We start from the raw sequence: 22,872 nt of genomic DNA on the forward strand, positions 1-22,872 counted from the left end.
AAAGGTTCCCATACCACTGACCACCATGCTGCATCACCACCTTGACTGCATCATCTCAGTTGAGCACAGCAACATGGCTCTAACACAAGCCGAGAAGTTCCCAGTATTTCCTTAGACTACCATCAAAGTCAGAAATATGGGAATGAACACAAAATATTGTGTCCATTTCATTACAGGTGTAGTCTCACAAGGATCAGGCAAGACTGGAACTTGCCCCCTCGTGAGATTCTGCAAGTTAGAAAGCAAGACTCCTAAGGAAAGGGTGCCCATCTCCAAGATGTGAGGGTCTAATGTTTAGGGTGGCCTCATTCATTTAATACTTCCTCACCACACTTATGCCATCACATAGACATCTTAGCCAATGATTTCAAAGAATCAAAATCAGAAGGGTCAAGGGAATTCTAGAGGTACAATTTACTTCCTGAATAAATATAGAATATTATAACCTTCCTCAGTCATTTAGAATCCATAATGTAGCAAACGCTGCCTTTGGCAAATAAAGGCAGCCCATCAAATGGGCAGTATCATTACTAAAGGCAGGGAAGTGATTCTGGCAAAGAGAGGGGAGGTGATGGAACAGTTTATAGAGGATTATACATATTTAGCAACTAATTCTTATTGCAGAGGACTGGTCTACATAAAAAGGAGAAAAAAAGAGTTTTCAGTCTAGATTCAGAAAGTTCTTGTGTAACAAACTGATGGTGCATCAAAATCATCTGTAGCCAGCAACTCCCAGGGACAGAGGAACATGTGGAAAGCCTGCACCTCTTCTGATAACATTACCCAGTATTATACAAGGACTTAGACAAGGAAGCAGATTAATTTTTAAGGTCAACCTTCTAGACCAAGAAGACCTAAAAGAAATCACCCTCACCAATTATTTGGGTGCTTTAACATTACAATGCACAATTTGAGATACAAGATGAGTCAACAGGAAAGGTAATGTCAATGTGAGTCCTATGTAACAAATAGGAGATCACTCAGTCACCTGACAGAAAGAGATTAAACACCCACTGTGTACCAGTGCTAACTCTACCTCAGATCCTGGGCATTAGAGGAAGAAGTGCCTGAAAGGAGACAGGAAGGAGGAGGAAAAGAATAACCTGGTGACCTGGTTTTCCTAGAAGCAGGTCAGTTTATTTTGTTCATTCATGTTTGATGCTACAGAGGACTGTTGCTAGCATGGCTGCATTTGAGCATCTCTGGAAGAATCAGGTCAGAGCATAACTTGAGCAGAGTAGAGAGCTCTAAAGCAGGCTTAGCCAACCTACCTACGTGATTCTTGAGTTGCTATGCACAGCTGGCTTTCTCTGCAGGGGTGGGTGTTACCCTCCAGACACAGTGTACCCCAGGAGCTCAAGGCAGCACATACCTGGGTGGGCAGGGCTCTGTGTTACAGGCCTGGCTCATTGCTGGAGGACGGTGGACCATATCACACAAGCTGTCATTGACTGTCTGTTGGGTCTGGATGTGTAAGCACACTGCTATGGCTTCTTGATGGCCTGGAGGATGGAAAGAAAAAAAATGCAAATGACACAGAATAGCCTCTTGTGGAGAGAAAGAAAATAAGGTCTTGGGTTTTCTCATTCATCAGTAGCTGCCTTTTTGACTACATCATGGGGCTGTAGGCTGAATTTCAGGGCATGAGTACAAGCAAACACCTTGACATCACCCAAAGTCTCCCCATCTTTGGAAAGCCTTCATTCACCTCTTAAGCTCAGTCACCTCTCAAGCTCAGTCACCTCTCCCCCAGGCCCACTCATTTTTGACTCTCCATCTACACTCAGGCTTACCTGCATCTAAACCTACTTGAACCAGGAGTCCCTCCAAAAGAATCATTACAATGTTCCTTCCCATAATGTATAAGAGTCTCCCCAAGAGGAATTTTCATACCAGCTGCTAAAGAACAACATTTTCTCTATATCATTTCATATGTGCTAAATTCAATGTATAACTTTCAATTTTTTTCATTATAATTTGAGTTGTTCTCCACTTTTACTATAATTAGTAATATTTTGATTACTAACAAAAATAATAGCAATAATTTCCATTGAGAAAGGGTACAAATACTTTCAAATAAGTTATTTGAGCCCACAATTATTTTGTGAGGTCAAAAATTGTATTCTTACCTCCATTTTATTAATTTAATAATAAGGAAACTGAAGTTTAGAGAGAGATGCAGACAGCAAAAAATAGTAGATTAAAAACTAAAAATTAAATTCCCTGCCTCCAAAATGTAATACATCCCAAAGTAGTGACTGCTCCTTGTTCAAATAAGAACTTTCACAGGTGTATTTTTCCTTTGAGGCCACAAAGATCAATCTCACCCCAAAGTCCGTGTTCTCAACCACTACTCTTTGTCTGTTGAGACATAAGAAAATTACCAGGAAATCAGAAAGGAATAAACTATAAATCAAAATTTTGATGAAGAAGTCAAATAAGAATGGTAACAGTCCCCAACCATGCAATTTGAAATATGCAAATGTATTCAGTTTCATGTTAGAATGCACGTTCCACTATGTTACAACATTGTGGTTCTTTTTCCAAATGCCATGCTTCAATCCAACCATTTTACAGCACTTTACAGAATGCAGGATAGGCCAAAAACACTTATAAAATATATATTTGTGATACCCAGTTCTTTCCAACAAATTTTCTCCTGCTGTCTTCCGTTGTAATTTTATGCTGCCTGACATGGTGGGATGCAGTCTTAAATCTACATGCATCCTCCTTGAACTTTTAAAATAAACACTGGCTAACCTGAAATGTAAGAAGATACTGCTACAACTTCATAACTGGTTCTTAGGTGCAAATACCAAAACTTCCTTAGTGACTTGACAGGTATATAATGTTCATTTTCTAGTAGGTTTCATTCTTTTTTAATCTGAGAAAAATCCAGTTCCCTTTGGAATACATTTTAATTGGAAATAAAAATTCTTCAGAAAATATATTGAGACTATTATGAATATTCTTTGGAGATTGGGTGGGTGGACCTTAAGCACTATTTTAACCATTTTTGAATGGAATTGTATAACACTTGTGACACACTTTTCTGTCTTACAGAAAGTCTGTGGAAAAGAATTTAAAATTTTACTAGATGATTTGGCATAGTTATTGATGTAGAATGATCTTCCAAAGATCTGCCACAATGATCCTACAATGTGACTTTGACACTTTTCACTTAAAGAGGTTTGATCAAACAATTATCTTCAAAAATAAAAGTAAAATAGCTGGACACGGTGGTGCACACCTGTAATTCCAGCAACTCATAAATGTGAGCAGGGGGATCACAAATTCAAGGTCAACCTGGGCAACTCAGCAAGACCCTGTCTCAAAATAAAAAATAAAAAGGACTGGGGACACAGACCAGTGACAGAACATCCCTGGGTTCAATGCCCAGCACCAACAAAAGTAAAACAGTAAAACAAAAGTTAAAAATTATAAAAATAAGTTTCATCTTCTATTTGTCAAACTTCAGGCAATAATTGCAACTATGCACAAAGACATTTAAATTAAATCAACTGAAATTTCAGGATGATTTTTCTAGTAAATTCCCTGACTGGCATAAGGCAACAACCTTTACTTCACATTTGACTTCCCCAGTGTTATGATAAAAGGGTCTCTCTCTTTCTTCCTTCCTTTCTTTTTAGCAAATATGTATATAGTCATATAGACTAAATATGACAGGGACAGGTCTAAGAAATACATTGTTAGGTGATTTTGTCAGTGATAACATCATAAAATGTACTTATACAAACTTATCATAATATGGTTATGATATCACTAGGCAACATAATCTTATGGGACCACAGTTACATATGCAGTGCTACATGACTACACATACATACTCCAAGTCTTCATCAAGAAATAAATTAATGAATAAAGAGTAAAACACAGACGCTAGGAGGGGAGCAAAGCCAATAAATGAACTAACACATTCCTTTTTGTTGGCTTAGGTTAGTTTGAATTGGGTTCCTCTCACCTGTATGTAAGAGTCTTCTTCAACATGCAAAATCACACACACACACACACACACACAGACCTAGAGCTATATTGAGAAGAACAGTTAACACTTTTGTTTTTTCTCTGTAGATAAGCTGGTATGATTGAGCGGCAACCACATAAACCCTCAGGTAATGAAAACTAGGGGAAGCATCATATGTTATGAACTTAGAGAGGAGCCAAAGAACAGTACCATGCATCACTAAACATTCAAGTTTCACAGCACTCCAAATGGGTGAGGAACCAGTGGAGGAGACAGCTGGTAAAGATTAAGTATTGTTGAAAGCCATTTGGTCCTATGAAAGGTATCATAAACATCACTGGAGCCTGAGAGGAAGTGACCAATTATATAGAGTAGCTGGAAAAAACTACAGCTTGAGGCCTGTCATGATTTGAAGGGATTTGTAGAGAACAAAACAGCGATGGCTAATGTACCATGTCGGGAACACGTCTCCACGGGGAGCAAGTGTAAATGCGCCCAAAGTGAGCCCATTCAATTTTTACTCCCATTCCACTGTTTGCAGGAAGGAACTCTTGTATTCCACTATGCACAACAAAGTCTACCTATATGCATGTCACTCATAAATATAAGCAAAATGCTCAATTAAATACTATCAGATCAGTCATCCATAAAATACTATTACATTGTGACCTCGCATGCCTGTCCTCTCACCTACCTAATCCCTCTCAGCAAATATTTTTTAATTAAACTATTTGTTTTTACATACTGCATTTTGATTCATTGTACACAAATGGTTGTACAGAATGTAGATTTATACCATTCATGTAATCATACATATACATAGGGTAATACTGTTTCATTCTCTTTCTGTTCCCCACCCCCTCCCATCCCATTTTCCTCTACACCATCAAAAGTTCCTTCATTCTTCTCTTCCCCGCTCATTATATATCATCATCCACTTATGAGAGAAAACATTCAGCCTTTGGTTTTTTGGGCTTAGCCTATTTCACTTAGCATGATATTTCCAGCTTCATCCATTTAACAGCAAATGCCATAATTTTTCCTTCTTTATGGCTTAGTAATATTCCATTGGTATATATACCACAGTTTCTTTATTTTTTATTGTAAACAAATGGGATACATGTTGTTTCTCTGTTTGTACATGCAGTCAAGGCATACCATTTCTGTAATCATAAATTTACATAGGGTAATGTTGTTTGATTCATTCTGTTATTTTTTCCATTCCCCCCACCCCTCCCACCCTCTTTTCCCTCTATACAGTCCTTCCTTTCTCCATTCTTGCCCTCCTCCCTAACCCTAACCCTAAACCTAACCCTAACCCTAAAACTAACCCCTCCCACCCGCCATTATGTGTCATCATCTGCTTATCAGTGAGATCATTCGTCCTTTGGTTTTTTGAAATTGGCTTATCTCACTTAGCATGATATTCTCCAATTGCATCCATTTGCCTGCAAATGCCATAATTTTATCATTTTTATGGCAGAGTAATATTCCATTGTATATATACCACAGTTTCTTTATCCATTCATCAATTGAAGGACATCTAGGTTGGTTCCACAATCTGGCTATTGTGAATTGAGCAGCAATGAACATTGATGTGGCTGTATCTCTGTAGTATGCTGATTTTAAGTCCTTTGGGTATAGGCCAAGGAGTGGGATAGTTGGGTCAAATAGTGGTTCCATTCCAAGCTTTCTGAGGAATCTCCATACTGCTTTCCAGAGTGGCTGCACTAATTTGCAACCCGACCAGCAATGTATGAGTGTACCTTTTTCCCCACATCCTCGCCAACACCTATTGTTGCCTGTGTTCTTGATAATCGCCATTCTAATTGGGGTGAGGTGGAATCTTAGGGTAGTTTTGATTTGCATTTCTCTTATTACTAGAGATGTTGAACATTTTTCCATATGTTTGTTGATTGCTTGTAGATCTTCTTCTGTGAAGTATCTGTTCATTTCCTTAGCCCATTTGTTGATTGGATTATTTGCATTCTTGGTGTAGAGTTTTTTGAGTTCTTTATAGATTCTGGAAATTAGCGCTCTATCTGAAGTATGAGTGGCAAAGATATTCTCCCACTCTGTAGGCTCTCTCTTCACATTACTGATAGTTTCCTTTGCTGACAGAAAGCTTTTTAGTTTGAATCTATCCCAGTTGTTGATTCTTGCTTTTATTTCTTGTGCTATGGGAGTCCTGTTAAGGAAGTCTGATCCTAAGCCGACATGTTGAAGATTTGGACCTACTTTTTCTTCTATAAGATGCAGGGTCTCTGGTCTGATTCCGAGGTCCTTGACCCATTTTGAGTTGAGTTTTGTGCAGGGTGAGAGATAGGGGTTTAATTTCATTCTGTTGCATATGGATTTCCAGTTTTCCCAGCACCATTTGTTGAAGAGGCTATCCTTTCTCCATTGCATATCCTTGGCCCCTTTGTCTAATATGAGAAAATTGTATTTATTTGGGTTTGTGTCCACGTCCTCTATTCTGTACCATTGATCTACCTTTCTATTTTGGTACCAATACCATGCCGTTTTTGTTACTATTGCTTTGTAGTAGAGTTGAAGATCTGGTTTTGCGATACACTCTGCTTCGCTCTTTCTGCTAAGGATTGCTTTAGCTATTCTGGATTTCTTATTCTTCCAGATGAATTTCATGATTGCTTGCTCTACTTCTGTAAGGTAGGTCATTGGGATTTTAATTGGAATTGCATTGAATCTGTATAGCACTTTTGGTAGTATGGCCATTTTGACAATATTAATTCTGCCTATCCAAGAACACGGGAGATCTTTCCATCTTCTAAGGTTTTCTTTAATTTCTTTCTTTAGTGTTCTGTAGTTCTCATTGTAGAGGTCTTTCACCTCTTTTGTGAGATTGATTCCCAAGTATTTTAATTTTTTTGATGCTATTGTGAATGGGGTAGTTTTCCTAACTTCTCTTTCTGAAGATTCATCACTTATGTATAAAAATGCATTGGATTTATGAGCATTGATCTTGTAACCTGCTACTTTACTGATTCACTTATGAGTTCTAAAAGTTTTCTGGTGGAATTTCCGGGTTCCTCTAAATATATAATCATGTATCAGCAAACAGGGATAGTTTGAGTTCTTCTTTTCCTATTTGTATCCCTTTAATTTCTTTGGTTTGTCTGATTGCTCAGGCTAGAGTTTCAAGGACAATGTTGAATAGAAGTGGTGAAAGAGGGCATCCCTGCCTTGTTCCAGTTTTTAGGGGGAATGCTTTCAGTTTTTCACCATTTAGAATGATATTGGCCATGGGCTTAGTGTAGATGGCCTTTACAATGTTAAGGAATGTTCCCACTATCCTTATTTTTTCTAGTGTTTTGAGCATGAAGGGGTGCTGTATTTTATCAAATGCTTTCTCTGCATCTATTGAAATAATCATGTGATTCTTGACTTCAAGTCTGTTGATATGGTGAATGACATTTATTGATTTCCGGATGTTGAACCAACCTTGCATTTCTGGGATAAAACCCACTTGATCGTGGTGCACTATCTTTTTAATATATATTTGTATGCGATTTGCTAAAATTTTGTTGAGAATTTTTGCGTCGATGTTCATTAAGGATATTGGTCTGAAATTTTCTTTCCTAGATGTGTCTCTGTCTGGTTTAGGTATCAGGGTGATATTGGCTTCATAGAATGAGTTTGGGAGGGTTCCCTCCTCTTCTATTTCATGGAATACTTTGAGGAACCTTGGCATGAGCTCTTCTTTAAAGGTTTTGTAGAACTCGGCTGAGAACCCATCTGGTTCCGGACTTTTCTTTGTTGGTAGGCTTTTGATGACCTCTTCTATTTCATTGCTTGAGATTCATTTATTTAAGTTGTGTATATCCTCCTCGTTCAGTTTAGGTAATTCAAATGTCTCTAGAAACTTGTTGATGTCTTCAAGGTTTTCTGTTTTGTTGGAATATAGATTTTCAAAATAGCTTCTAATTATGTTTTGTATTTCGCTCATGTCTGTTGTGATATTTCCTTGTTCATTCCGAATTTTAGTAATTTGAGTTTTCTCTCTCTTTCTCTTTGTTAGTGTGGCTAAGGGTTTATCAATTTTGTTTATTTTTTTCAAAGAACCAACTCTTTATTTTGTTAATTTTTTTGATTGTTTCTTTTGTTTCAATTTTGTTGATTTCAGCTCTGATTTTAACTATTTCCTGTCTTCTACTACTTTTGGTGTTGGTCTGCTCTTATTTTTCTATGGCTTTGAGCTGTAGTGTTAAGTCATTTATTTGTTGATTTTTATTTCTTTTGTTGAATGTGCTCCATGAAATAAATCTTCCTCTAAGTACTGCTTTCATAGTGTCCCAGAGATTTTGATATGATGTGTCTTTGTTCTCGTTTACTTCTAAGAATTTTTTTATTTCCCTCCTGATGTCTTCTGTTATCCATTCATCATATAATAGTGTATTAATTAATCTGCAGGTATTGGAGAAGTTTCTGTTTTTTATTCTGTCATTTATTTCTAATTTCAATCCATTATGATCTGATAGAATACAAGGTAGTATCTCTATCTTCTTGTATTTGCTAAAGGTTGCTTTGTGGCATAAAATATGGTCTATTTTAGAGATGGATCCATGTGTTGCTGAGAAGAAAGTGTATTCGTTCTTTGTTGGATGGTATATTCTATATATGTCGGTTAAGTCTAAATTGTTGATTGTGTTATTGAGATCTATGGTTTCTTTATTCAATTTTTGTTTGGAAGATCTGTCCAGTGGTGAGAGAGGTATGTTAAAATCGCCTAGTATTATTGTGTTGTGGTCTATTTGATTTCTGGAATTGAGAAGGATTTGTTTGACGTTCATGGATGAGCCAATGTTTGGACATAGGTATTTATGATTGTTATGTCTTGCTGATTTATGCTTCCCTTAAGCAGTATGTAATGTCCTTCTTTATCCCTTCTGACTAGTTTTGGCTTGAAGTCCACATTATCTGAAATGAGGATGGATACTCCAGCTTTTTTGCTGTGTCCGTGTGCATGGTATGTTTTTTCCCATCCTTTCACCTTTAGTCTGTGGGTATCTCTTTCTATGAGATGAGTCTCTTGCAGGCAGCATATTGTTGGATTTTTCTTTTTAATCCAATCTGCCAGTCTATGTCTTTTGATTGATGAGTTCAGGCCATTAACATTCAGAGTTATTATTGTGATATGATTTGTATTCCCAGTCATTTGACTCATTTTTGTTTTTTGACATGATTTGGTTTCTTCTTTATTTGGCTATTCCTTTAGGCTAGTTCCTCCCACTGCTGATTTGCATCATTGTTTTTCATCTATTCCTCTTGAAATATTTTGCTGAGAATGTTCTGTAATGCCGGCTTTCTTTTTGTAAATTCTTTTAGCTTTTGTTTATCAAGGAAGGATTTTATTTCGTCGTCAAATCTGAAAGTAAGTTTTGCTGGGTATAAGATTCTTGGTTGGCATTTTTTTTCTTTCAGGGCTTGGTAAATATTGTTCCAGGCCCTTCTAGCTTTTAGGGTCTGGATTGAAAAATCTGCTGATATTCTTATTGGTTTCCCCCTGAATGTAAATTGATTCTTTTCTCTCGCTGTCTTTAATATTCTGTCTTTATTTTGTATATTAGGTATTTTCATAATAATGTGCCTTGGTGTGAGTCTGTTGTAATTTTGTATATTTGGAGTCCTATAAGCCTCTTGTACCTGGTTTTCCATTTCATTCTTCAGATTTGGGAAATTTTCTGATATTATTTCACTGAATAGATTGTTCATTCCTTTGGTTTGTTTCTCTAAGCGTTCCTCAATCCCAATAATTCTTAAATTTGGCCTTTTCATTATATCCCATAGTTCTTGTAGATTCTGTTCATGATTTCTTACCATCTTCTCTGTTTGGTCAACTTTGTTTTCTAGATTACATATTTTGTCTTCAATGTCTGAGGTTCTGTCTTCCAGGGGTTCTATCCTATTGGTTATGCTTTCTATGGAGTTTTTAACTTGGTTTATTGTTTCCTTCATGTCAAGGATTTCTGTTTGTTTGTTTTTTTTTTTTCAGTATCTCTAACTCTTTATTGAAATGATCTCTTGCTTCCCGTATTTGCTCTTTTAACTGTTGATTGGTGCGATCATTTAATGCCTGCATTTGCTCTTTCATCTCTTCCTTCAATGCCTGCATTTGCTCTTTCATCTCCTCGTTTGCTTCCCAGATTGTTTTAATTATGTACATTCTGAACTCCCTTTCTGACATTTCTTCTGCTGTGCTCTCATTTAGTTTTATTGATATAGTATCTAGGTTTGTTTGGGACATTTTCTTCCCTTGTTTTCTCATATTGGTCCGATATCAGTGGGACTCTGAGATATTGCAGATTTCCTCTTTTGGCTTATAGTGTCCCTGTAGATTTCCAGTATATCACCTCCCAGGTTTCAGTAGCCTGAAGTCTTGGAGGAACTTGATAATGCAGTGATTCCGAAGAAAGCTGCCCCTAGCCTGCTACTGGGTCCAAGGGCTGGGGGCTGGTTCTGCGTTGAAATCCTCTCACTGGGTGGTCCTGCTCCTAGAAGCTGGCTATAGACAGGGCATGTCCCCACCTGAGGGAGCCAGGCTGCTCAAGGAAAGCCTCTCCCTGTCCTGCCCTGGTCCCAGAAGCCGTCTCCTGCTGGGTCCGGGGCTTGGGGTTGGGTTTGTGCAGAAAAGCTCTCACTGGGTGGACCTTCTCCAAGGAGCTGGCTGTAGATCGCTGTAGATCGTGCCTGCCGCCGGAGGGAGCAGGGCTGCTTGGGGAAGTCTCTCGTTACCCTTCCCTGGTCCCAGAAGCCGCCTGCGGGCTGGGGCCACCACTGGGTGTGGGGCTTGGGGTTGGCTCTGTGTGGAAAAGCTCTCACTGGGTGGGCCTTCTCCTAGAAGCTGGCTGTGGATCGCGCCTGCCGCTAGAGAGAGCAGGGCTGCTTGGGGAAGACTCTAGCTGCCCTGCCCTGCTCTGAGAAGCTGCCCCTGTCCGGGCCTGCCGCCCGGGGCCTAGCTTCACCTGGTGGGAGAGACTCACCCTGTGGCTCTATGTTGGTCCAAGTCTCTCAATACCTCCCCTTCTTGAATCCTGAGTTCTGGAGCGACAGGAGATGCAGTCACCCTCTAGTCTGCCATCTTGGATCTCCTCACCACAGTTTCTTTATCCATTCATCAATTGAAGGGCATCTCAGTTGGTTCCACAATCTAGCTATTGGGAGTTGAGCTGCTATGAACATTGATGTGGCTGTACCACTGTCGTAATTAATGCAGAGAAAGTTTTCAACAAAATACAACGCCCCTTCATCCTCAAAACACTAGAAAAAATAGGGATATTATGAACATACCTCAGCAAATACTTATGCATGCACACAAAACAGAAATAACCAGGTAGCGGCTTCCTCCACCTTCTCACATATTCATCCTAGACATTAGCTGCCCCTCCAACTCTTTAAGACTGATATCCATAACTCCACTTTGGGTTTCATTCTCTGGCACTTCTTAGGAAACCTATTAATTGCTTTGCCTTTCACTTTCATTCTTGAGCTTTCCCAAGGTCTTTCAAATGTTATCCAAGATTCTGACAATAATTAACACAACACAACACCACACATACACACACAGCTACCCCTCAACCCATGATGCAGTCATCTCCTCTCTGTCTTATCAGGCCAAGTATTGCCACACACAAAAAAAACTATTCATTTCCATTTTGCCATCTCTTGATCTTTCCTCAGCTCTCTCAAGTTTGGTCTCTTTCTCTGACACTTCACTGACAAGACACTTTCTTGGTCACCACTGAACTCTGTGTCAACTCTGAATTCTTACCTTGCCACCCCACCATACCACATCCTTCTGTTTTCTTCCTATCTTACTGATCTTTTTCTCTTGTAGACTTTGCAGCTCCGTGTCCTCCACCTAGCCATTAAATGTTGATTTTCCTCATGACTTTCACTCTTAATGGATAACTTCTTCCTGAAAACTCAGCCACACTGTGTATCTGCAGTTCAGATCTTTCCACTTTGCTTCAGACTCACACGTCTGCTATATAACATCTCCATTTGGAAAGTCTAAAGGCCTCAAAATCATTAACTGAACTGATTGTTTTACTCATCAACCTGGACTCTGTTTAGCACTCATCACCTCCTAAAAGAAGTCTGAGATTCAGATTGACCAATCCTTCCTGTTCACCCACTCGATTGATAGACTCTTCCATATCTCTCAAAGTTATCCACCATCTTCCCTGCCACCACCATCCCTACTCCAGTATAAATTTTCCTTCCTTCCTTCCTTCCTTCCTTCCTTCCTTCCTTCCTTCCTTCCTTCCTTCTTCCTTCCACCCATCAGGGATTGAATCCAGGAGTGCTTAAGTCTGAACCACATCCAAAACTCTTTTTATTTTTCATTTTGAGACAGGGTCTCACTAAGTTGCTGAGGCTGTCTATGTACTTGTGATCCTCCTGCCTCAGCCTCCCAAGTCACTGGGATTACAGGTGTGTCCCACCATGCCTGGTCTTTCCTGGAAAAGGTAATAGCTTCCTATTGTCCCTTATGTCTAATCTTATGCCTTCTATTCCACTCTCTATAATGTAAACTCACCTTGGAAACAAATAAAAATTTGGGCATGTCATCCCTCTTCAATTACTTGAATGGCTTCCTATTATCTTGGGACAAAGATCCAAATCAAATTGGCCTGCTATGCCTCAATTTTCCAGCCTCCATCTTCCTCTCTAGCATCACTTCACATGGAGCTCTAAGTGTCAATGCTCCAGCCATAGCTGGCTCCTTCAGGCCCAGAAATGTGTCACACACCCTGCTGCCACACATCAAAGGTCTCTGCAAATGCTCTCTCTGTGAAGTTCTCTCAGGGCTTCTCCCTCCAAACCCTCCTCTGCTTAACTAACTCTTTGTCAATTGCATTTAAATTTAAGTGTAATTGTTTTTAGAGAGGCTTTCCTTTACTGCCCTAATTAGGCCAAGTTCCATCTATTACAGGCTTCCTTAGCACCACACTTCTTTTGCAGTTGCTATCATCAGTGGTGACTGCACACATGTGGGCAATCATGTAATTAATGTCCTTCCCCCTTTAGAATGGAGTTTCAAAACTAGGAGCTACTGAGTCCCCATCACCCAACCTACTGCCTGTCACACAGAAACACACACTACTTGCTACATGTTGTTTTGCAATGAGAGATTTCCATTACCACTAGGACCAAGCCAAGGTTGGTATTATCTACATTATGAACCACTGTTCTTGAAATTCTAGACAAGCAATCATATATGAAATATGATAAATAACTATTGTAAAGGAAGAATAAAATCTTCATTAATTGCAGATAATTACTGAGAGAATCATAAAATGAGAAGGAAAACTATTAAAATATTAAGAGATTCAGCAGTGCCAGTGTTTTGTTTGTTTTGGTATTTTTTTGTTTGTTTGCTTGTTTCTTTTTGCAGTGCCATGAGCATGCTAGGCAAACACTCTACCAATGAGCTACATCTCCAGTCCCTTCAATCAGATTTTTAAAAAGGGGAAAAAAATCATCAGCATTCCAGTATAGAAGAAATATCCTATTATTTATATTGCAGTAATAATAATCCAACTGATGTTCACTGCATACCATGAACCAGGTGTTATGATTAAATACTTCCCCAACATCACCTATTTAATAATCACATTTAATCCTTCCATTATTCCTAATGAGGCAGGTATGGCTTTTCTAATTACACAAAAATAAATGACCATCTATAAATTTAAACAAATAGTTCAAAGAGAGCAGCAAAGCAGGGGTTCAAAAAGGGGTCAAAGCCTCAGAAGTCCATGCATTTAGTACTAGTCTGTGCTGTTAGAAAGTATATGCGTGAAGACAAAAACAGAATTATATATGAAATAACTTTGGTAAAGAATGTTTGTGATGTAGTAAATTATTCCCAGAGGGTACTAAAAAGGTGTACAAACATGCATACACACACACTGTTGCACATCAACCCAGTCTACTTACCTTCCTGTCTGCACAGGCATGTACATGATCACACACACACACACACACACACACACACACACACACACCCTCTATGGAAGCTAAAGACTGAGTATGTCTGGATTCTTCACACTTTTAGGATTTAAAAAAGAATTCTCTGTTGCTACTTTAATGTGAAAGAAGACTTATACAAGGTACCTAAGCATCAATAATTTTAAAAAATGGATTTATTTCCCATGTGAAGATAAGCTAGCAAATATAAGTATATACAGAATTTTTTGACCAAATTTTTTGACCAAATTTTTTGTTTTTAGAATTTGTAATATGTATTTATTACTCTTCTACCAGAATCAGAGATACTTAAGAAATAAATGAATGCCTGTGGGAATTTCATCTTGCTGTGGTTGTCAGTCATCACAGGCTTATTCTCTCTGCTATCCAAAGTGACGGTTAAAAGCCCACATTTATAATCTACATAAAAGTGAACTTATAGGGGTTCAGCTTCTAGAATAATGGTAAAAGAGATCTCAGAGAGGCAAATGTCACTGATTATAAGCAATGTGGTTGGAAGAGTGAAACCAAAATAACCAAAATCTGTGCTCCATCACAGACTTATCTCACTCATTTTATATCCTTTATATTTAGCACAGAACTCAGTAAAGATTGATAGGGTCTAACAATGCAGGCACTCAATTTCCAGTTTTTGTAGAGAGTTTTGGTTTCATACTTTAGCTCTTCAGTTTTGTAAAATTCATGTATTTATAAGAAAATTTTAAGACCCCAGAAATTAAAAGCATAATATTTTGTAAAGTTCAGAAGCTTATTATATTCACTTGAAGTTCAACCAGTCCTTTCTAAAGAATGACAATTAAGTTGTTTGTTTTCACTTTAGAGGTAGTCATGGGTTCTCCCAACTTCCTCAACTCTAACATTTGGGTTAGTGGGTACTCAAGGCTCATTTCAATATTATTCCAGGATTGTACGCTAAAACATACCCTTATAGGGCAAAGAGGCTGCTAAACTGAGTGGTGAATGATTACCAACTTGAGCTCTGTCAAAATTTGTAAAACGTGTTCCAGATATATAAGAATACATCAGAAAGAAAATGCAGGCGTGCCTGTAGCTCAGGGGTAGAGCACTTGCCTAGTATGTCTGAGGCTCTGGGTTGCATCCCCAGTACAGGGGGGAAAAAATCACTCCATCTATCTGTACACTGAATGTCATTTCTCACAGTTTTTCTTCCCATAGCAGGAAAAAAGGTCCACTGGGTACGTAAGGTAAGCTCAATTAGTCAAGTTTCACAAAACATTTATGCTTTAAATGGATTGAAAAGTTAATCTATCTACTCTTAGGTATATACTCGTGGGAAATTAATATATGTCCACACAAAAAGTGTTACATGAATGTTCACAACATAACATACAAAACACGAAAACAACCCAAATTTCCATCAACTGATGAATGACTAAATAAAATGTGGTATAACCACAATGGAATACCATTTGACCACACAAAGAAATGAAGTTCTGATACATGGTACAACATGGATGAATCTTGAAAACACTAAGCTAACAGAGAAAGAAGCCAGTCACAAAGGAATACACACTGCATGATTCCACTAAATGAAATGTCTAGAACAGACACAAATTAGATCAGTGGTTGCTGGGGACTGGGGTTTGAGAGGAAATGGGGTATGACTACTCAAGAATAGAGGGTTTCTGGTAGGAGCAACTAAAGGGTTCTAAGATTATGTTGATGGTTACACATCTTTGTGTATACTAAAAAAAACTATATACTTCACATCCATAAATTGTATAATTGTAAATTATATCTCAATAAAACTGCTACAGAAAAAAATCAGAAAATCACTCCAGCAGGTGCACTCATATGGGAAGGGGAGTCCAGAGTCATCTCAGTGGGCACTGGGGACACAAAAGGAAAGGATAGAATTTTAGTATCAGGCTCCAATGTGAGGTCCAACAGCAGACTCTCCCAACTGAATTAGAATTTACTTGGTCATCTTTTTGGGGGGCAACTCCGAATGGTCTACTGAGATCCAAGGGACAACATGCTGTGTTTTCGCATATTGAGAGGAAAAGAATTAAAATCATGGATGACATAATAGAAGATACACAGAATTTTACCAATGACAATGCTTAAAAGCTTGACATTAATGAAAATAGATTTGGGGGTGTGCAAGCAACAAGAGGATCATTCCTGCTCCTAGTGAAAGATACAGCCCCAGGTCTCTGATAAGATTACAGCAATGTGGTGACTGAGAAGTGGTGGAGAGAGCTATCATTTTGTACTTACATAATAGAAAGTTCCAGACAACTAGTACTGTTGATTGTCAGTGGCTATCTCTACAGGGTTTCCCTTGGCTCATTGAGAGAAAGGACCACTTGGCAAATTGCCAAGGGCATGTCAGTGATAAGATTTCTGAAAAAGAAAGAAAGGAAGGAAGGAAGGAAAGAAGGAAGAAAGGAAGGAAGGAAGAAAGGAAGGAAGGAAGGAAGAAAAAAATAAAAGAAAAAAATAGATAGATAGTAGATCCTAAACATAGAAGGAGAGGATTAGGCTTTGGGCAGAAACAAAGCAATGTTGGGGGCAACTGAGACTGTGTAATGGAGGAAGAGACACAGAAGACATGTAAGCTCCAAAGAAAACCAGAAGGACTAAATTCCTAGCTGGATGAAATAGACTTTTAGGAGCTAAGGAGAAGTAAGCAAGATGAGAAGAGAAACTCTGGAGGCAGCTAAAGGTTCCTGTCCTAAATCCCACACGTGTGACTCCATGTGACAGGCTGAATGAGGTCTTGGGGTGAGGCACATGCCACTTTGGCGGATTTACTGTCAGGCTGGCAATTTTAGAGAAGAGGTGTCAAGGTTAGGCAGGTTTAGGGTTGAATCACACAGCAACAAGAAAGACAGATACCATTAATTTATGGAGGCTGAATGGTAAGCACTGAGAATTCAGTCTCAAGAAAACAAACGGTGAATGGCTCAGGCATAATGGCTGGCCAAACACTACACAACCACTAAGAATTTCCAAGCAAAGGATGCAGAATCCTGGGAGCAGAGGAGAGTGCTCCTGAGCCAAGGTCTCTGAGGGAGTGGCTCCCTGTATATTCCTTGCCTTTGGCTGGAACTGACTCAGAACATGCTCAGGTAATATTCGAGGACAGCGGGCCAGAATGAGGAGTCAGAGGAGAGGGTGTTCAGGGCCCTGGGTTGCCAGAGAGGCTATCTGTTTCATGTTGGTAAAAGAAGCAGCTTTCCTATTGACGATTTCTATTCCTTTTGACAGAGCCCTAAAGAATGGCTATCTGGATGTCTGCTTCCTGCTCATCTGCTTTTTTTTGGATCCTATAGTGCTTAAATAACCCTGAGGGAAGCTTCTATACTCTGAGGGTTCAGGCTTCACAACCACTTCCTAATCCTAGCAGGGCTTCCTGCCTATGCATGTCATCCATCCATACACACACATAAATCATGGTGACTGGTTCGTTCTGCTCTGGTTCCTGGCCCAATGTGCAGATATTAACCTAAACAATTCCTAAGGACAAGCTCTGACTGAGAGCTGCATCCACCGTGGCAATTCCAGGTTGTGTATTTTCAATGCCAGATTGCTTCAATTTATCCATTCTGCATTTCCCTATTTATCCTATATTAGCCAGTGAGGTCCAACCCATCTCAGTTATGCAGATTCTTACTGCCTAAAACACATACTTTTTTTTTTTGGTCAGGACACAATCCCATTACCTTTTGACTTTCTAAAATAATAGCTAAAAAACATGAAAGAAAAGCAAAGTTTTCCATTGTTGGAATGACTTCATCCCCTTTAGACTTCTACTAGTGTGCTTATCTTGCTTATCCAATTTGAAAATTTCTCAAACCAACAGCAAAACGTGACATAACTGTCCTTTAAGTGAAGGTTCAAGTACCTCCCAAGCATGTCGCTGTGCAAGGGGTGAAGCCAGCATACTCCCAGTCGTAAGTCATCTCACTGTCCTTCTCTTGGAGAGAGATGTCTAGCTCTCGAGATGCAGGGCTCTCATCACAAGCTTCAATGAGGCACGGTCGCTCCGTGGGCAGCTTGGGGCCTTCACACTCATCCTCTGGGAGCTCAGTTTCTGTCTGTGTGAATGTGAGCAGCACTCGGCACTTGACCTCACGCACCTGAACACCTGGCCCACATGTGGTACTGCAGGCTGACCAGGGATCTGGAATAAACCTAAGGAAAATCACAAGGCCAGCAGAGGAGGTCACACAGGCCACAACAGGAGTAGTGACACACAATCTACAAAGGAAAACATAACTACTTGCATTCAGACAGAATTCAACACATTTGGAGGGCTATGCTTCTGTTGGCTATCTGTTACTACAGTTAACAAACTTTCAAATCTTATCAACAACAGAAAGCTAAAAATATACTCTACTTAGGCATCTATATAAAATAAAATTCTGTGCTATGATGTACAAAATATTATTATGAAAGTTTATTTTTTCAAGATTTAATAATAAATAAATCATCATGTAGAGATAAATTCTAATCAAATTTCTTTTAAAATATGGAGATTTTCACCAATATTTGTTCAATGAATCTTTCATGAGTTTTTTTTTTGGGGGGGGGCAGTACCTGGGATTGAACTCAGGGGTCCTCAACCACTAAGCAACATCCCCAGCCCTATTTTATATTTTATTTAGAGACAGGGTCTCACTGAGTTGCTTAGAATCTTGATTTCTGCTGATGCTGGCTTTGAACTCTCAATCCCCCTGCCTCAGCCTCCTGAGCCACTGGAATTATAGGTGTGTGCCACTGCGCCAGGCTTATGAGCTTATTCTTTACAACGGATGTTGTAAACAGATTTAAAGAATGTTTCACTGTAGTACACTGTTTTAAGTCTTTTGGGTATAGCCCAAGGAGTGGGATAGCTGGGTCAAATGGTGGTTCCATTCTAAGTTTTCTAAGGAATCTCCATACTACTTTCCAGAGTGGCTCCACCAATTTGCAACCCCACCAGCAATATATGAGTGTGCCTTTTTTCCCCACATCCTTGCCAACACCTATTGTTGCTTGTATTATTAATAATAGTCATTCTAATTGGGGTGAGATGAAATCTTAGGGTACTTTTGATTTGTATTTCTCTTATTACTAGAGATATTAAACATTTTTTCATATATCTGTTCATCTCTTGTAGATCTTCTGTGAAGTATCTGCTCATTTCCTTAGCCCATTTATTGACTGAGTTATTTGTATTCTTGGTATAAAACTTTTTGAGTTCTCTATAAATTCTGGAAATTAGTGCTCTATTGAAGTGCGTGTGGCAAAGATTTTCTCCCACTCTGCAGGCTCTCTCTTCACCTTGTTGATTGTACTACAGTGACACAGCCACATCAATGTTTATAGCAGCTCAATTCAGAAGAGCTAGATTGTGCAACCAACCTAGACGCCCTTCAATAGATGAATGAATAAAGAAACTGGGGTATATATACACAATGGAATATTATTCAGCCATAAAGAAGAATAAAATTACGGCATTTGCAGGTAAATGGATGGAGTTAGAGAATATCATGCTAAGTGAAATAAATCAATCCCAAAAAACCAAAGGCTGAATGATTTCTCTGATAAGTGGATGATAATACTTAACAGGGCGGGGGAGGCAAGAATGGAGAAAGGATGGATTTTGTAGAAGAAAATGAGGGGTGGGGAGGGGGCCGGGAGAAGGAAAGACAATAGAATGAGACAAACATCATTAACCTATGTACATGTATGATTACATAAATGGTGTGACTCTCCTTTGTGTACAACCAAAGAAATGAAAGTTCTACCCCATTTATGTACAATGAATCAAAATTTTAAAAATAAAGAAAGAAAAGAAAAAAGAATGTTTAGGGGCTAACCTATGAAGCTTTAATAGTTTTTCATAATAACTATGTTAATACACTAAGCTGCTGAATCTTCTTGAGAATATAAAAGGTATTTCACAAACTGGCTGAATGAAGCATTTATTTTTTTATCCTAAATTATTACCCACTAAATCAAGGGTGATCAAATGATGGACTTTGGATATGTATATCTAACATGATTTTATCTGCATTACTTCTTGTTTTTAATATTTTTAGTTGTATATTGACATAATGCCTTTACTTATTTATTTTTATGTGGTGCTAAGGATGGAATTCAGTGCCTAGCACGTGAGGCGAGCGCTCTACCACTGAACTACAACTCTAGCCCCTGCATTACTTCTTATTTAGACAAAAGATATTATAGTATTCACCCAATTCTGACTCTCACCACCACCACCCCCGACTCCCAGTAATGCTTTTTTAAAAGGCAAAAAAGGAACACAGTCACATGAGAACACTGAAGAGCCACATCCAGGTGAAACACATCCAGAGGACAAGAGTGTGTTCCCTGCATCTCTGCACAACAGAAGGCCTTAAGAACATTGATTCACACGTGAGAGCTTAGAGAGGAGACAGTGGAATAAAATGGAAAACCACGGAGCTGAGGAAACAAACTGTGAAACATAAAAAGACAATCAGAAATCTAACAAATATTTCACAACCAGGATAAAAAAAAAAGCACAACAGACACAATTGAAGATCAAACTGATGACAGAGACAGGACTTAGAAGTGAATATGGTGCTGATAAAGAAAGAAAAGAAGTAATTAAAATCATTAGGGGGTTTAGGAGGAATGGGCTGCAAAGAAAACTTTGTGGGGGATGGAGAATGGAGGTCAAAACTATTTAGTAATTAAAAACAATTTAAATACTAAATTTTCCTTTTAAACAGAGACTTTGATTTACAAAACCATAGTAGATACCAATAAAATGAAATGACTTCAGAAACATAAAATGTATAAGAATAAGCAAAATGAAATAAAAATACAAATTAAAATAAAAGGGAAGATCAGAAAGGCAGATGCAGATATTAGGAAAGAATAAACAGAATAGACAAAATTACCACTATTTGAAGATGACTTATAATTATGAAAAATAATAAAATTAACTGAAATTTTTTGGAAAAAATTTTTAAAATTCAATAAATTAGTCTATAACTATAAATGTTTGCATATCTATATAGAAATACAGATATATAGTATATATCCTAAAATTACCACTTTTCCCAGAATTCAGCTAACAAATGTTTGCTGGCCAGGCAAAGCATATTACATGTATTATTTAGTACAATTTTCACAACTTTAGGAATTATCATTATTTCCCTGTTTTTAGAGAGGAGAAAACCCTTTCAAAGCATAAGAAAATTGCTTAAGATCTGTGAGTTTGTATGTTTAAGAAATATGCAGAGCTGATACAACCAAGCTACAAAAACTTGAGGAGGTTCTGACCCAAAGAGAAAGAACACTTTATGTCCCTGAACAGGAAGTCTCAAAATTACAAAGATGTTTGTTCTCCTTTAATTAATTTAGAAAACTAATGCAGTTCCAATCCTAACCTCTAAGGCATTTCTTTTTGGGAGTGGAAACAGACAATGCAACTCTAAAATTTTATGGAAAGTTAAGTGAGAACAGTCAAGAAAAATAACAATTAAGGAGTAACTGCACATAGTGCCATAGTTTACAAAATGATGACATTTTCAAATCAAAGTGGGTAGTTTGGGGCTGGGGACGTGGCTTAGTGGTAGAGCGCTTGCCTAGCACATGTGAGGCACTGGATTCAATCCTCAGTACCACATGAAAAATATAAGAAACTAAAGTTATAAAAAAAAAAGGAAAAAAAGTGTTTAAAAAAAGTGCATAGTTTTCTCAATAAATAGTGCTAAGGCAATCAGTTAATTATTTGGGAAGAAATTAAGTTAGACTGATTTTTATATAGGACATGTCAAAGTAAATTCCTTCTGGATCAAAATTCAGTGTAAAACATGAAACCAAAAAGATTACTAGAAAAGAGTATTTTTTAAAAAGGCAATTTCCCAGCAGGGCCTTGTGGCACATGCCTATGAACCCAGCAATGCAGAAGGCTGTGGCAGGAGGATGACAAGTTCAAGGTCAGCCTCAGCAAATAGAGAGACCCTGAGCAACTTAGTGATCAGATCCTGTCTCAGTACATACATACATAAGTAGGTAGGTAGGTAGATAAATGAATAAGTAAGTAAATAAATAAATAGGACTGGGGATGTAGCTCAGTGGTAAAGTGTCCCTGGGATCAATCCCCAGTACTAAAAACAAAAACAAAAACAAAAAAAGGAAGGAAAGATAATTTCCCAATGTTAATTAAGATGTTTCAGAAAAGAAGGTGAGTTTCAGTACTGTTGCTGGCAGAAGAAATCAGTACTGATTTTCTGAAAGGAAATGTGACAGTAGAATTTAAATGCCTTCAGTGTGTCTGCCTGTTTTCTGGCCCAGAAACTGCACTCCAGCAAATATGTCCTAATGAGACAATTAGAGATGTGTCATTTGGGAATTGCTGCATTTATCACAGAGAATAATCAGAAACAAATTGCAGACAGCCAGAGATCTTTCTATAATGCAACACAGTAGCAATTAGGTTATTTCCTGGCTAACATCTTCAGTGGCTGCCACTGCCTCCGAATAAATCCAAGCTCCTTCATGAACTACAGAAGATCTCCAGGACTTGCTTGCTTCTCCACTTGCAATCCTGCTGCTATCACTGCCCCCCCCCAACCCCCTGGCCTCTCTCCACACTCAGACCACCTAAATAGTCAGCAATTGGCCTGCACACAAGCTACCCCAAATATCTGAACTGCTGTTCTCCTGATATCTCAAGACATTAGGATCTCAATTCCCATACCATCTCTACCAGGAAACCATTCCTGACTCTTAAGGACACCATAATATCATCTTACAATACCATAATGTAATCACAACACACTACAACCTTACACTATCATAATATACCATAATGTAACAACTCACTTCTCTGTCTACTCCATTAGACCAACTAGGATGGGTGAGAT

General features: G+C 38.4%; 1 protein-coding gene across 3 annotated transcripts in view; it reads right to left on the bottom strand.

Annotated features, from left to right (window-relative positions):
• Adamtsl3 (ADAMTS like 3) overlaps positions 1-22,872 on the bottom strand; it is a 347,565-nt gene that overhangs the window by 100,762 nt on the left and 223,931 nt on the right. For all 3 annotated transcript variants that reach the window (XM_047534772.1, XM_047534782.1, XM_047534791.1), the window contains exons 16-17: positions 17,871-18,160; positions 1,373-1,502 (exon numbers count right to left, since the gene is read on the bottom strand). In XM_047534772.1, the coding sequence (XP_047390728.1) occupies positions 1,373-1,502; positions 17,871-18,160 (420 nt within the window). The remainder of the gene's footprint in view (positions 1-1,372; positions 1,503-17,870; positions 18,161-22,872) is intronic.

Source organism: Sciurus carolinensis, chromosome 2, assembly GCF_902686445.1.
Source record: "Sciurus carolinensis chromosome 2, mSciCar1.2, whole genome shotgun sequence".
NCBI lineage: Eukaryota > Metazoa > Chordata > Mammalia > Rodentia > Sciuridae > Sciurus > Sciurus carolinensis.